At 34.5% G+C, this 16,010-nt stretch overlaps 2 protein-coding genes across 3 annotated transcripts; both read right to left on the bottom strand.

The window, feature by feature from the left end:
• Nucleotides 1-1,912: 1,912 nt before the first annotated feature.
• LOC7487719 (inositol phosphorylceramide glucuronosyltransferase 1) lies at nt 1,913-6,777 on the bottom strand. Of its 2 annotated transcripts, XM_006375799.3 has the most exons (11): nt 6,389-6,777; nt 5,857-5,977; nt 5,107-5,292; nt 4,392-4,555; nt 3,824-3,931; nt 3,336-3,473; nt 3,131-3,256; nt 2,725-3,010; nt 2,520-2,640; nt 2,261-2,423; nt 1,913-2,178 (listed from the first exon to the last, which is right to left on the bottom strand). In XM_006375799.3, exons 1-10 carry the CDS (start codon nt 6,635-6,637, stop codon nt 2,282-2,284), a joined length of 1,641 nt encoding a protein of 546 aa, XP_006375861.1. In that variant the 5' UTR covers nt 6,638-6,777; the 3' UTR covers nt 1,913-2,178; nt 2,261-2,281. The 2 variants fall into 2 exon arrangements, with proteins under 2 accessions (XP_006375861.1, XP_002319122.1); XM_002319086.4 differs by having other exon boundaries at nt 1,913-2,423.
• A 5,637-nt stretch (nt 6,778-12,414) lies between these two features.
• Nucleotides 12,415-14,826, bottom strand: LOC7474634 (cell division cycle 20.2, cofactor of APC complex). The gene is made up of 4 exons (XM_002319084.4): nt 14,470-14,826; nt 13,832-14,374; nt 13,155-13,736; nt 12,415-13,063 (listed from the first exon to the last, which is right to left on the bottom strand). Exons 1-4 carry the CDS (start codon nt 14,566-14,568, stop codon nt 12,920-12,922), a joined length of 1,368 nt encoding a protein of 455 aa, XP_002319120.1. The 5' UTR covers nt 14,569-14,826; the 3' UTR covers nt 12,415-12,919.
• Nucleotides 14,827-16,010: the final 1,184 nt, after the last annotated feature.

Genomic DNA, 16,010 nt, shown 5'->3' with positions numbered 1-16,010 from the left:
AACACACACGATCATGTCAAATATCATGTTATGTTACTTCTGAGAATGTACGTTGAGATAGTTTTCACTCAATTTCAGTACTAATTGTGCTATAATATTTGGTGAGCGTACATGCCACCCATAGCCGAATTTTTTTCCCATCTCCTATCATGGGAAATGCTCATCTTATTCGGTTGCATCTACTTTCATCTTCTCTTATCCTGTCCAGTCAAATTTACTCACCAAACAAATCATAAATCTCACAATCTTGATGGAGATCTAAACTGTGATCCATTCCAAACACAAGTGAGGCAAGCTCTTCGTGCCTGCAAAGCTGGAGTACTGGCCGGAGGAGAAGCAGAATTTGTTCCAAATACATGAGAAAGAAGATAATGTAGTAAAATACTCTAAAATATGAGAACTTCCTGAAATTGCAGACGTTAGGCATCAGAAATGCATATTCTCCAAGTTTGTACTGTAACTAGCAAACAAGCAACCTCATATATACATGCCCAATCCATGTCCCTGTGAACTAAACTAAGAGGAATTAATCTCAAGATTTACCTTTCAGACTATGATCAGCTTGCTTGTGGTTAATTAGACGAAGTGTTGCTTTCCATCTTTTCACGATCTTAACCTCAAATAATGATGCTCACACAGGTGGTAAGGTAACTTCATATTGAAGATATCCATGTCCCTTCAATGGACCATGCAATCTTTGCAGCCACCTTTCTTTCGATGAAAAAAGTCACATTATAGCGGCACAAACAAAGTTTGTAGCTTTCTGCAACTTTAAAGTTAAATTAACAGGAGTTGTCATGAACTATACAGCCTTTAGGATAAGGATGATGATTCAACAAAGTCCCACCTTTCAAAATCTGCTTTTCCTTTTTTTAATCTTTAATTTTTAATTTTTCTGGGCAAGTCGCCATGTGTCTTGATTAGTGGGAAATGACAACCAAAAAGTAATTCTATATCAATTAGCATTTTTCTATTGGTTAATGAGTCATCAAGGACTCAAGGAAAAGTAAATATAATCATTAATAATGGTGGGTTAGTTCAACGACAGTTCACTAAAATTGAAGAAGATTCAAACATCAAATAAGCAAACGCAACACTAGAAACCTTCCACTATCAATTAATTACGATCTTGTTTCTGCCTTTTCCAATAACCTCCTCCATTCTCTAGTGCCAAAGATGATATCATACTCAGATTTCTATGGTGGATTGGCTTGTCGCCATGTCTGCAGAATCAAAAAGCTTGGTATACGTTCAGAAACTGTGGTTGGTTCGAAAGACCCAAAGGGTTTCCCTTTAAAAAGCATGTTACAGAATTTTGTTTTTATTTTTATTTTATTTTAATTATTTGCTTCAAAAGGCAAATGCATCTGTGCACATTAAACAGTCCGGTTTAGGGCTCGACCATAAACAGAGCTGACCAAATGGTTACGGTTTAGGGCTCGACCATAAACATAATTATTAGCTGTGAGTCTTTTATAAACATAATTATTTGACTCATTATTAACCATCTATTTTACTTTTAAAGAAAAAGAAACCTATGTAAAAGGATTAATTTAAGTAATCACATATTAACAAGAACATAAATAATAGAAGAATATAATAATAATTAAATAGGTTTTGTACTTAAAAACATCCTTAAACCACACAACATCCATTCATAGCAATAGTCACAAGCACCATCCTAATATGAAACAAATCTCAATGTCATGGTAAAAGTTAAGCTTTCTTAAAACATAGAATAAATTACTAATTATTCATAATCAATAACATAATTATAATTTTTCAATACTAAATACATACATACAGACATAATAATTGTCACAAATTTTGGACCACTTCAATGAAACACTCTGTAGCAGTTTCTTCTTTTTAGAAAAAACGCTTTGACGAGAAAAAAGGTAGAAATACCATGAAAGAGAAGAGCTCAGCACAAAGGCAGAGCTAAGTGTACATGATTCATTGCAGAACAAGAAGTTACAAATTTAAGTCAACTAATAAAATGTTTTATCATTCAAAATCAATAGAAAAATCTTGGTACTTCTAACATATTATTACCTTGAGAAGGTGAATAATTCAACCATTTACATCACCAAATTTCATTAGTTGGATCATACAAAATTGGGTGTGTGCCTTACTGTCAAGTCCAATCAAACTGTTCCTGAAAGAATATTACAAGACCTGGGAAGAGGAAAATCTCTATACAGTTACAAATCAATTGCAATGTTGAGTAGATTACAAATCAAAGGGAACGTACACTTACATCAACATTTTAAGCCACCGGTCAAAATAAGAAACATTCGTTCCTAGCTCGTGCTGTGTCCCGGTCTTCAAAGCCTTTCAAAAATGATCTGATTGCAAGATGTTCTGAAGCATACGTCATGAAAGATGCTAAAACCAGGCCTCCAGCAACCATCAACCCTAACCTGCAAAGAAATCACATACTACTTGTTAATTTCACTCCCTTCACATGGAGGGCTACTAACTGACATCTCAATATAAAACCTGATAATGCAAATTACCTCAAAAATAGAGCAGTAACACCAAAAATACAAGGTAATGAAGGGGCACCAACAGCCAACAAAGCCATCCCTAAACCATAGTACCATGCAGCAACATCGCAAGTTGACCCCTGCCGATGACCTGCGGCAGAAACAGGAATTATAAACTAATTTTAAATTAAAAAAGAAAGCACTTAGCACGGATATGCAACCAAAGTCTACAAACCTTTTCTAGAATCATATGCCAAAGATTCAGAATGAGGAGAAAGTGATGCAGCTTGAGTTGCCATCCTCTTTCCCCATATATAGATCAAGTGGAGAAAGCCTCCAAATAAAAGGAAGAAGATTGTGAATGTCCACTCATACATCAAGAGCAAACCAGTCCAGGGCATCACTTGCCGAGGCACAATTGAAAGACCAAACCCGAGGGCGATCAAAAGAGCCATAAAACACATGAAGATGGAAACTCCACCCAAATACGCTGGCACCTTGGACTGTGCGTCATTGGAGAACTGTTTAGCATCACAAAAAAAACTGTAACTTGCGCCAATCAAGTCAACAAGTAGTGCAGCTACATATGGCCATTTCACTATTGACCATCAAACTTAGAAGAAAGGTAGGAGGGAACTAACTTGATAGGTGGAATTGCCAGCAGATGATGAAGAAATACCAGTGTAAGCAAGTGGTCCGTTTGATCTTATTTTGTAATAGAGGTGTCTAATATGATCACATAATGAACCTCTACAGAATGCCCTTGTCTGTACCAATGATTGCATTAGAGATGAAAATAGATCCCCTCAATTACCATTTGAGGAAAACAATTGTAGAACAGCTTACCTGAAGAAAAGAGCGGTAGTAACAGAGAAGTACAAGACATAATGGTAACAAGAAAAGAACTTTGACAAGAAGTTCATCTTTTGGATTTTTTCCACCTCCAGTTCCAGGAAGGGACTCATCAAGCTGTTCCCTGACTCTCTGCAACATTACCAGAGTTATTTAATCTGCAATTATTTACACTCCAAGAGTGTGGTTGGAATTGAGTTTTCATAGTCACGGTTTTGAAAAAGCAGCAAGAGAAATACAAGCTTGCCTGCAAATAAAACAAAATGCCAACTGCTACACCCAAGAAATACAAATGCAAAAGCTTGCCCACAAGCAAAACTGAATGCCAACCCCCAAGACACCCACATCCACCAAGGAAAGGAAATAACCCAGGCCTTCTCAGAAAACTTTTTTTTTTTTTTTTTTTTTGAGGGGGGGGTTGGAGAAATAGATCATGAAGGTCATAAAGCTGCAGCTAATTTGATTAAAGAAATAGTTAATACCTGCCAGACATCAACAGGTTTTAAAAGCCAAGATGTCCACCAGTCCCAAGGTTTGAGGGGCCCAAGTGTATAGTGAATAACACGGAGTTCATTCTCATCTACCATCCACTGCATTGAAATATAGAAGTTAACACCATTTAACAATCAAATGACGAGCAAATATAAATTAAACATTACCCAAGAATTATCAATTTATTGTTTTGAACAAAGGACCCTAGCAATTGAGGATATGGAATGAAAAATTTATCAGAAGCACAGCACACACCACAATCGAATTGCAAACCGTGAACCAAGGACTTTGTAGCTCAATATCTGTTCATGCTTACAGCTAGTCAAAAGACTTAAAGTCCCATTCAAAGTTAGTTAAACCAGGCAGATTTGATGTGAACTAGCATGTTGAAATTGTTAGATTTACAAAAATTGACAAGAAAGCAGAGGTTGAGCATATGATACTCTGCTCCCCTTATTAGAGAAAAAGCAAAAGAAAGAAGCATCAGCAGTTATAGAGGCAGTCAATCTGCACTATCAGCATAAATAAGAATCATCTTATTCTCTGTTCACATAGTACCTTGTTAGCAAGCATGTAAAGACCAACATCTGCATTATATAAAGTAGAGAGCCGCTCCATATCAGGTACAGGTCTACTTTTCCGTACTTCCTCAGGTAAACCAGGTTGGAAAACATGTGCATTTGGAAATTCTTCATAATAGGAGTTGAGAAACCCCTGATCTCCTGTTATTGGAAAAAAACATATGAGACAGAATATCAGAAAAATAAACAGCTGGATGACAATATCCATACAGAATGAAAGAAAGAGGATAGAGAATTTGGTAAAGGTAATAAAATCAACTAGACTGCAAGATAATTTTCTAGTAGAAGTCAATGCGAGGTAATGTATAATTTAACTACTAAATTTAATTTCACTAAAATTAGCTCAAGCCTTGATTGAAAGAGAATTGTAAGAGTTATGAGTAATATTTATTAACTGATGAGAAAGCATAACTAGGCACATAAATTATCAAAGACCGCCTAACTTAGTGGAATTATCAAAGACCGCCTAACTTAGTGGTATCAACATTGTTAGACAGAGCTAAGTTTCCTTCAAAATCATTAGATCAAATACAGCAATTGAGTGTATTCTTTGATAAAAAAATCACAATAATCCAAGTTTTAACACCCAACCAACAACAATGAACACAATTATATTTACATGAAAGAAGCAGGCATTGATGAAAAGTAGGCACTTGATTATAGTTACAAATGATAAGAAAGAGACACTTCACCTCCCGTGTAAGAGGGCAAAGTGGTTACTTTGCTCATCATGTTATTGAAAACTGTTTCAGATGGTTCCACCACCATGACTCCTGAATTTAACCTTTCTGAATGCTTCAGATTGGCACAGAATTTCGCACACTTGAAAAGATCCTCAATGCTTTTGACCACAATAGTATCCGCATCAAGATATACAACTGCATGAAAAAGTCACCAGGAGGTAATCAGCACAATTACTAAAATATATGTTGTTCGGCTCATGTCAATCTAAAAGAAAAGAAATGGGGAAAACCAGAACCACAATTTTGAGTTCTCAGAGCCCACAGAAAAGCATAAGTATAAAGCCTGAGATTTCTTACCATGCAACAAAATCAGATTTGAGATTTTTAAATTTTAACAAAACCTGAGACAACTAAAACAACATGACCATATAATTATGCTTCTCTCTTTTCGGAGATGAGCGGACCTGAGAGATTGTGAAACTTTACGTTTATAATAGATAACACTCAGAAAAAATGTTTAGCATTTATTCTCCAAGAACACACAAATGGTGGTAAAACACAAACTTGAAAAGATCCCATCACAATCCACCACCGTTTTAGATGGATGGGGAAAAACTCTTCTTTTATCCCTACTTTCATTGGAAAAACTTAACATTATAAAAATATAAACCCCAAACAACAAATGCAAGTACAATCTAAGCAATCAACAATATTATGATTGGAGTCGAAACTTAAAAACAAAAAGGGTAGAAATTATACCTTTTTTGTAGTTAGTCATGTTAAAGATTTTTAGTTTAGTATATACACCCCAAAACCTCTTCGGCCGAACTTGATTAGGATTCGCCAATAAGCTGATTTTCTCCACTATCCACCCATCAGCCTGCACAACAATATTCATTCGAAACCCCAAAACAGAACAAAAATAAATAAATTAAACAACTTCAAAAAAAAAGAAGCAAAACCTAAATCTAACGCAACCAAGAATTCTAAAAGATAAATAAAAAACAAATCCCATCATCTTTTTTTCTTGAAGTAATCAACTTTATTAATCAAAACAGAGTTATAACAACGTAAAGCTAAAAACTTCATACTCTACCTTATTTAAATCGTTTTTCCTTATTACTCACCAAATCAAATATATTAACTAAAAAACGATTTCCTTTATTTTATTCACTTTCTCCACCAGGAATGGATCCACTCTTTACTTAATTAATTCACCAAAATCCCATTTTCAAAGCTGAATTTTCTCAGAAACCAAACAAATATAAAAAAATAAATAAAGAAAAATTACCAGTAAAAGCTTCTTGGCATAATCAGAGACACCATCAGAGACTAAAACGACAATATCTTTGGTGGATCCAGTATCTCTAATTGATTTCCCCAAAACCCTAACTCCCAATAAAAACTCATCTCCGTATAACAACGTAACGTAAGCCTCCTCTGTTCTCTGCGATCTCTGAATCGAAGCAGCGAGACATGTATAGCTTATTAGATTCAACGAGAATAGTGTAAATAGAGCAACTAGTTTTAATAACTTCATTGATAATTTACGATTTTGTGTGTGCTTGGATTGGGGATTTTCTTCTCTCTCCAGAAAGTTTTGAAAAATCTGGGATTTTTACGAGGAAGAAAAAGGAGTGATCAGATAAATTTAAAAGGGTTTTGAATTATTTTTCTTTTTGGTTTAATTTTATCGGCGTCGTTTTTGACTTTTTATTATTATTATTTGATTGGTCCTGGCGGTCTCTAAAAGCGATGGGTTCTTACACGATGTGGCATGATGCATAGATATCTGCCCATGTTTGCTGTTGATGTTAAAGCATGGTTACCGGATTTGAGTCAGGTTAGCCTGCAATACAGTTCGCGTCATGGATCTGGGGAATTAAATTGAATTAATTTGAATTTAAAAAGATATATGTTATTGTTTTAAAAAAATATAATTTTTATTAACCTTGTATAATTTAGATCTCGGATCAACAATGGAAATCCGAACCAAGTTTTATAATTAGATATCAAGTTGAAAACATATGCGTTGCAAGAATTTTTTTTTTTTTTTTAATATGAGGCATATAGCATGAGTAAAATTCAGGATTCTTAAACTTTAAGATTTGTTTAGAATTGTAGTAACGGTGACGGTTCAAAGTGTTTTTCATTTAGAAATGCATCAAAATAAAATTATTTTATTTTTTAAAAATTATTTTTGACATCAACACATCAAAACAAACTAAAAATATATAAAAAAAATCATTTTAAGCAAAAAAAATTCAAAATTTTTAAGAACGTGATTTGCACCACGTTCCTAAACACACTATAAGAGTACAGCCCTAAACATTACATAGAAAACTTTGATATGTTTAGAAAAAAAATCTCTAATTCCATAAAATAGCCTACTAAGTTGTTTAAATAAAAGAAAAATATTCTAATTAGCAAAATCATAATTAAGTTAAAAGTTCAAAGTTAAATAGAATTAAAAAATCCAAATATAACTAGAAAAATAAATAAAAATCCCAAATAGTAACTTCTATGCCTTATTTAAAGGCCTTCTCGACCTCTGATGATTATAAAATTTTAATTTTATAGAAAACAAAATTTTTAAAATCTATTGTCAAAATATCATTTTGATATTAAATCAAAAGTTATGTTTGTTTTACTAGAATGCAAGCTAGGCTTTTCTAAAACTCCTCAAAACCTAAAAAAAATCTTAGTAATTAAGGAAATAGAACAATAAAAATAATTGTGCCAAAAATAAAGAAGAAAGTGTCCCACTTCAGTCTCCTATACTTTTAAAAACCTCATTCTCAAGTTAATTGTTGGAAATTAAATTCGACCATACCAAAGGAATTGATACATATAACAATGTAGCCAACTTAGTCATGAAGTAGCATATCTTTGACCTGTAAACTTCAAATTTTAATTTATGGTGTTTACATGCTAAAGAAAAATCCATATTTAATATTATACTTTTTTATTTTTATGAAGTTCACTTGTAGTTCCTTCATAAATTTTTCTAATTTAAACTTCACCTCATTATCATCTACTACTCATAGTGCTCAACCTTTGTATATAAAAGAACTCCAATATAATCTTCTATAATATCTTCAGAATACATGTTAAGAATTTTCATGTCTTTTATGTCTTTATTTGCAAGGTCCTTTTCCATGACTGAAAGATCACATTTTACCATTGTCTTCTTCAACTTAATGTCAAAAGATGGAAACTGTTATTCAGCTCCCCTTTTTGATAACGTTATCTTCAACATGATGAGCGAGCTTTGAAATTTTGTTTTCACCAACATCTCCCAAATAGACAAGTGGTTGTCTTGTCTATGTGGATCTTCAAGAATAGGTATAGGGTTAGGTCGATCTCAAGGTAAGTCTTCGGGCATGTTTACTTTATTATCGTAATGTTTATGAATGTTTGTCATAGTGAGAGAAAGAGGCGAGTGTGTTTTGATGATATATTTTCATTGTTTTTTAAAGTGTTTTTTAATTAAAAAAATATCGAGTTAGCATTTTTTTCATGTGATTTTAATAAGTTTGTGTTTGTTAGATAAAATATATCTTTAGGACTCGTGTATATTTAGCCTTTGTATTTTTCTTAATTTTCTCTCAAATCCAAACAAAGCAAACCAATTGACAACTTATCTCAAGTCTTCGTAAACATGTTGACTTGAGCTTTCTTGATTTTGCATGAGCTTCTTAACATTAGTAAAATATCCGTCGGTGGTTACTGATGAATACAACAAATAAATAGTTTGTCGATAAAGTTCACCATAATCTACTAACGGAAAAATTCCGTCGATATTTCTGTTTGTATTTGTTAATTTTCTTGCAGTGTATGGAGCATTTCATGTGAATTAATATAGTTTTACTATATACAATATAGATTAGTCCCTAATATAAATGAGGAATAATGATAACAAATTAATCACATCCCTGTGATTTGTTAAGGATCGAACACAAAATAGTGTTCAAATTACCATCATCGGTATGTCAGCTACTTAGCATCCATATTTTTTCTGCATGTTATAACAAGGACTTGGTGCAAATATCACACTATGAGGGTGAGTTATATTCGATCTTTGAAGACTATTTTGTGTTCAAAGATAATTTGCACATCTTCTCTTGGCTGCTGCTCTTTCTTTGATGAAATTTTAATTCATTCATCGGAAAAAAAAAGTGGATGAGTGTAAATGAACAATTATAAGAACAACAGGAAGTATTTTGTTATAAGCACGTAACTTTTGGGCTTGTGTTCAATAAGAGAAAGATAGGGTGAGCTAGTTATATTCGACAGAAGGAAATTTTCTGTAAAGGTAAGTTATCTTTATGATTGATTCCCAGAATTTACTTGGATGTAGCAATTGTCTTGATGATATTAGATTTGGTGTTCTTAAGGTTATTCTTTTCACATGGTTGGTTGAATTTTATATTCTAGATTGTATGTTGGTTTCCTTGGCTTAATTAATACTGTTGTAGTATCTTTTTTATATATATAAATATATGGGGTGTTCGGGAGTATGATACGTAGCAATTGTTTGGTCACTCGTATAAATGCAGTAATTCGTGAGTTTCTTTTCATACAATTTCTCTTTTGACAAAGTGTTTTTCACTTGAAAATATATTAAAATCATTCTTTTAAAAAAAAAAATATTTTTGATATCAGCACATCAAAACGATCAAAAAATATATATATAAAATAAATTTTAAATAATCTGTTCGGAATGCAATATCGAACGAGAGCTTAATGACTTGATGGTTGGTTCAAAATACTAACATAGGATTAGAACCTACCTAAAACCAAGTTCTCCAATTTACAGAAAAATGAAAGCAAGACTTCACTATTGAATGTTATTAAACTCAAAAGACTTCATTAGTAAAATCAGTAATCTTTCTTTAAATGGAAGCAAAGCCGCTAACCTAGATGGATAGAGTGCTGTACTTTTTTAAGGCTTCTTGGGGGATACTAGCTTGAAGAAGTGACTGAGGCTATTGTAAACTTTTTCCACACTGGAAGTTGCTCTGTGGTAATTATCACATCTATTATTTGATTCCAAGAGTTTAAAACGCTCACAAAGTCACAGATTCCAGGCCTATATCATGCTGTACCACCATTTATAATTAAATGCATCTCAAAGATGAGGAGCATGATTGATCCAAATTATGTTTTTTGGAAGAATGGAGTAAAATCACTTGTTCTTCTCCTGTGGTGCTACCAAAGAGATCTGGAATTTCCATACTACAGTTGATTAGTGTTCAAAGATCGGTAGCCAATTGGGATTTCGAGTTCGAGTTCGCTAAGAAGTTCTTGCACAAGAGAAGCTTTGGATCAGTTGTTCTGGGATTTTCCTGGTGCTATTACATTTATTACATCTAGCTTGAAAGAAACAAGAAGAAGAAAGCCAATTGGGATTTCGAGTTCGAGTTCGCTAAGAAGTTCTTGCAAAAGAGAAGCTTTGGACAGTTGTTCTGGGATTTTCCTGGTGCAATTACATTTATTACATCTAGCTTGAAAGAAACAAAAAGAAGAAAATTATAGCAATGAGATCACCAGCATTTGTTCCCTAGTCAAGCGCAGATCATCCAATCTGTCCAGTAAACAAAAAGAAAAAGACACAGCAAGAGAACATGAGGTTTCAACGACCAAAGTAACCCAGTTCAACACGGAAAAAAGGAACTAATATGCTGTTGAAGCAATACATCTAGTAAATATACTTCCTTGGCCGATCATCCAGTAACTTCTTGCCAATTTTGTAGGCAGCATACGTATCAATAACTGCACACATAACCTGTTGCCTATTTAGCGAATTATCCAGCCAGTTGATCAAAGAAAGGATGGAATTTCTCGGTTCAAGATACCGAAGAACCTCAAGATTACTAGCCAAATCCCTGGCCCCGTACGTGCCAAGAGCAGGCTCGCCACGAAGACTCACTACCAACTCACTCAACTCCACTAAATTGGAGATTTCTAGCCCATATTCGTTCCGAAGTTTTACAAGGTCATCTCTCTTTCGAACGCCGACGAAAACAATGTCCTTGTTAGCCAGCAACGCTGACAGTTTCTTCAGCAGATGCACGTAATCGACGTTATCTCTGTCAAGCCTGAACAATATGCATCTGTATTGAGTGCACAGTTTCACTAGAGCAATTCTTTTCTCAACAACATGTGCATTTAAATCTCTGCTAAATTTTGGCTCCAGAGAGTACTCCGTGTCGAACCCCACAACCTTGTCACCCGCCGCATCACGAAATAGCAGGTTGAAGCTAAGATCTATGTCATCCTTTTCAGACACCAGCGTTGTGGATAGATCATTGCCATCGGTCATAGGAATAAGAAACGTATCCATTGTTGCAGTGAAAAATATAAAGAAACGATCGATCGAGTGGCTTCGTAACCGTAACTCTTTGTCTTGTTTATAAAGGCACAAGGAGAAGAGAGTGAAAGGAGTATTTTTTTTATACAAAAAAATTAACTGCCAATAAATAAATTAATAACTCTAGAGTACGATTGATTTTGTATTTTAAAAATATTTTTAAAAAAATTTAATTTTTAAAATTTTTTTTCGGTTTAAATTAAAAAAATTTAGTGTTTTCAAGATTATGTTGTTAAAAATAATTTTTAAAAAATAAAAAATATTATTTTATTTTTTTTCAAGAAAAAAATATTTTAAGTCGTTATTAGACTATCGAACGTTATTTTAAAAATTTTTCTCGTACAAATAAACATTGACCGAGTAAAAATAATAATAATTAAAAAATAACAACCCACTAACTCACGAGGATTTTTGTAGCATGAAGAGTCGTGTTATCCATAATTCAAGAGGAGCCCAACACGAGAAGTCCAACGGTCTCTTGTTTAATAATTATCACATTCTCCTGCGGTTAAGGAAAAATGGAAAATCGAAGCAGATGCATGGAATGAAGGAGAGAAAACCTCGAGGGCAGGCATGGCCATTAATCGAGTAATGATTAATAAGGCTATGGCTAGGGGATTAATGTCTTTAAACATTTCAAGTTAGTCCAAGTGAGTGTTCGTCCATTAAGAAGCCTGGTAATATTGCAGACGGAAGCTATAAGGACGGCAGCAAGCACAAGAGATTTGATGAGGAAAAATAATTGTTTTAAATTTATAATTTTATTTTCTGAAAATAAATATAATAATGTTTGTCTTCTCAATTAAAAATTTAATAAGACATTTAAATTTATCAAGAATAATTGTGCATGTTTTACTGATTTTTCTGTTCTTTCACTTCAAGTTTTTCCCATTCTAGAGCATGGGATGATGAGGATATTCTATCGATGTTATTTCCCTCCTGTATTCCTGCCTAAGTGTTTCGCTGAATGTATAGAATAATTCATTTGTCACAGTATGAAAAACGGCATCAAAGAGAGAAGACGGAAATTTACGTGGTTCGCCACATGAGTGACTACTCCACGGGGGAAAACATTCTGAAAGCTTCCACTATGGAGATATTTGATGTTACAGTACACATCTACCAACCCCTCCTCCTTCAAAATCATTCTTTGATCTGTACAGCAATTGAGGGAGGAGGGAAGGGGTGATGCAACCAAACTTGAGGGGGGCTATATGCCTTTTCATTTATGATTTTGATGCTAGCAGTTGTCTCAATTTGCAGCAAAGCATGGATATCGATTGTGATTGATTTGCCTTCTCCATCCTGACAACAAATTGTTGTTTTCCCTGTAACCCAGAACAGAATATCAGACGGAGACGACGTTTCAGAAACTAACAGGGCAGAAAATGTTCCTTGGCACATCTTCTGCGAGATTTATTGCCTTGTTGTTCTGTTTTCATTTCAGCTTCAGCGAAGGCGATTCAAGTGAGAAAATGGCTCGGGATTTGCTTTAGGAGCAGCTTTAGCAGCCACTTCTGGAACTCCAAAAACATTCCAAAATCTTAACGTTTCATCTCCTGCTGCTGTTGCCACTGTGCAACCATCCGGACTCTGTAGGTAAAACAACAGAGTTGGTAAATTAAAGCCAAAAAACAAAGATCATTAAGAAATCAATTTCAATCCTCAAATTATTTATTAGTACCTGAGCCATGTAAAGGACTCTAGAAGTATGGCCAGTGAGCTCTGCCATTTTCACCATTGATGGATATTTCCAAACAGTGAGTTGATTCTGAGTAAACCCATGAGAGCTAAGTAGTTCCCTTTCATTCTTGTTCCACAAAAGAGAACAAACCTGAGATCCGGTATCAATCGAGTTCAAGCAGGCACCTGTATGTGTATTCCAAAACTTAATACTCTTATCTCCTCCACCTCCTCCAGAGGCTAGCAAATTCCCTTGGAAAGGACACCATGCCAGGGCTTTCACTGCTGAAGTATGGTCCTCAAGCCTGTGAAGCCACTGTGTTGCTGAGTTTGATAATGCTGTAGATCTATCCCATATATGAATTAGATTATCATTGCCTCCACTTGCTAATTGTTGACCTGAAGCGGACCATTTAAGCCCACAAACCTCCTGTGTATGACCTCTGTAAGTCTCAACAATGTGTGATCTAATTCTCACGTCATTGTTAATGATTTGACCATCCATTCCTCCTGTTGTCAGGATGTGATTGTTCCATGCCAATGACCCCACTCGCGATCTGTGGCCTCCTTTCAATGTTCTTAGCTGTAGGAAAAACACCAAAACAAATACTATAAGCAAACAGTAACAAGAGAAACTTTACCAAAAAAGGACAGCATTAAAAGAGGTATGCTTATTACCTGTCTATTGGAAGCAGAATCCCATAACTGTATGTGAGAATTGTTCAAGCCTATGGCAATATGGCGTCCATCAGGAGCCCAATTGACACTGGTAATGGGTCCATCTTCATCATCAACCGTGACCAATTCTGAGGTGGAACCGTCTGAAGCATCCCACAAATAAACAGTGCTTCCAAGAGCTATGGCTAAAACATTGCTGCTGCCCCAATCCAATAAGTTGAGGTAGAAATCATCCACAAGATCCGGTGCATCCAGTGTCCTCTCAGAAGTCTGAGGAATATGTCGGCGAGGCTTGGCGGTTTTGGGCTGGTGGTGGTGATGAGAGTGGTCTTGAGGCATCAACTCGACAGGTGCAGGAGGCTTGTTCTTGAAAGCTAGAATTCGAGTTCGGTTCATGTTCAAGGATTCAGCAAGTTGCTTCCTGTAAGCCTCTCTTGACGGTGAGTTCACTGTTGGATTCTCTTTCCCTTTTCTCCCTTCTGTTAACATGAAATGGGCATAATCCATATCCATGGCTGACCGGTTTGGAATAAATCTATCCAGCTGTTAAAGAATCCAATGCACGAGACAAATTATAAGAACCCAATTCATAATTGAATCATTATAAGATATCAAGAAAACCGAATGCAAAATCTTACGTTTTCTTTAGAGTTCATTCTGGGAAGAAACTGCTGTTGAAGAGGGAAACGAGATTGTGCTTTCAAGCTTGAAGAAGAGTTAATAGACCCTGCATCCATAATGTTAACAACAACCAAAAACAAATAATAGACAGAGAAACTGTAAAATTAATCAAAAATAAAGGAACCCAACAAGATTTTTCCTTCTGCAAAACAGAGATGTTAGTGATCAAAGAGACCCAACAAAATAATAATAAAAAGTAATGCCAGAGAGAGAAAAGAAGGGCGATGTGTTGTTGATCTTTAAAGAGATATTGACTTGATTGGGAATTTTCAAACGGAGTTGATGGGTTTATATAGTGATTAGAGTGCGATTTTTCAAAGATGATGAACAAGTAAAGAAATGGGGAAGAATATAGAGAATAGGGTTTTGCAACGGCTACTTTTTCTTTAAGAGCCGTTGTAAATTTGATTTGACCAAACTGTCCGTTTAGGAGAGACGCCATTGGAGACTTAAGAACAATTCTTGGGCTATGATGTAAAAGGGCTTAGGGCCCAATTACTTGAGGAAGGAAACTATGAAGGCCAGTATTGCGTAGGCCTAAAAAATGGAAGAGTCCTCATAATAAAGGGATCCAACCAATATTGAAATATAAGGCGTTGCCATAATTTTAGAGTTTTTTTTATTATACATCTCCTTCATAATTATTTATTATTTATTGAAATAATTTTTTTTATTTTATTATTTAAAATTAAATTTTTTTATTAATTTATCCTACTCTTATAATATGGATTATGAATTTGACAAGTTAACTTAACTCAAGCTTTTTTTTTTTAATTTGTTTTGTTTTTCAATTTTATTTTTTTATATTGAATTGATTGAAAATTAAACTTCATAAAATATTTTAGTATTTTTTTTATTAGGTTATCTCAGCTTTACGATCTAGAAACAATATTTAGTGTGTTAACTCGAGTTGATTAGGATCGTTTTTTTTTTTAATTGAGATTTTTTTTTAATTTTTTATTTAATATTAAATTGATTGAGAATTAAATTTTATAATTTATTTTAATTTATTTTTAATAAAATTATACTTTTTTATAGAGTTATATTGTATGAAAAACTAATGAAAGATCTGTTGAAAAGAATAATGATCATAGTTTTTAGACCCGGTCCGGTCTAAGGCCCGGGTTTCGGGTTTTAACCGGGTCACCAGGTCGCCCGGTTCAATTTTTTTAAAATCAAAACGACGTCTTTTTAGTAAAAAAAACAAAAGTCAACGGGTTGCAGCCAGATTTTTAACCGGGTCACCAGGTCACACCGGGTTTTTTCTTCCCCTGTTTTTTCTTCAACCCGGGTCGGCCGGGTCCAGGATCGACCCATCGGGCCGGGCCGAGTTTCTTCAACCCGGGTCGGCCGGGTCCCGGATCGACCCGTCGGGCCGGACCGGGTTTTAAAACTATGATAATGATAGTTCAATCATAGTTAATTCCATAATCGGGTATAATACAATTGAAATAATACGGATACTATATCTAATCTCTTGCATATTAAAAAGTTTTCT

Source organism: Populus trichocarpa, chromosome 13 (genome assembly GCF_000002775.5).
Source record: "Populus trichocarpa isolate Nisqually-1 chromosome 13, P.trichocarpa_v4.1, whole genome shotgun sequence".
NCBI classification, from domain to species: domain Eukaryota; kingdom Viridiplantae; phylum Streptophyta; class Magnoliopsida; order Malpighiales; family Salicaceae; genus Populus; species Populus trichocarpa.
The sequence above is the reverse complement of the archived record's forward strand: the minus strand, read 5'-3'. Positions and strand labels throughout refer to the sequence as shown.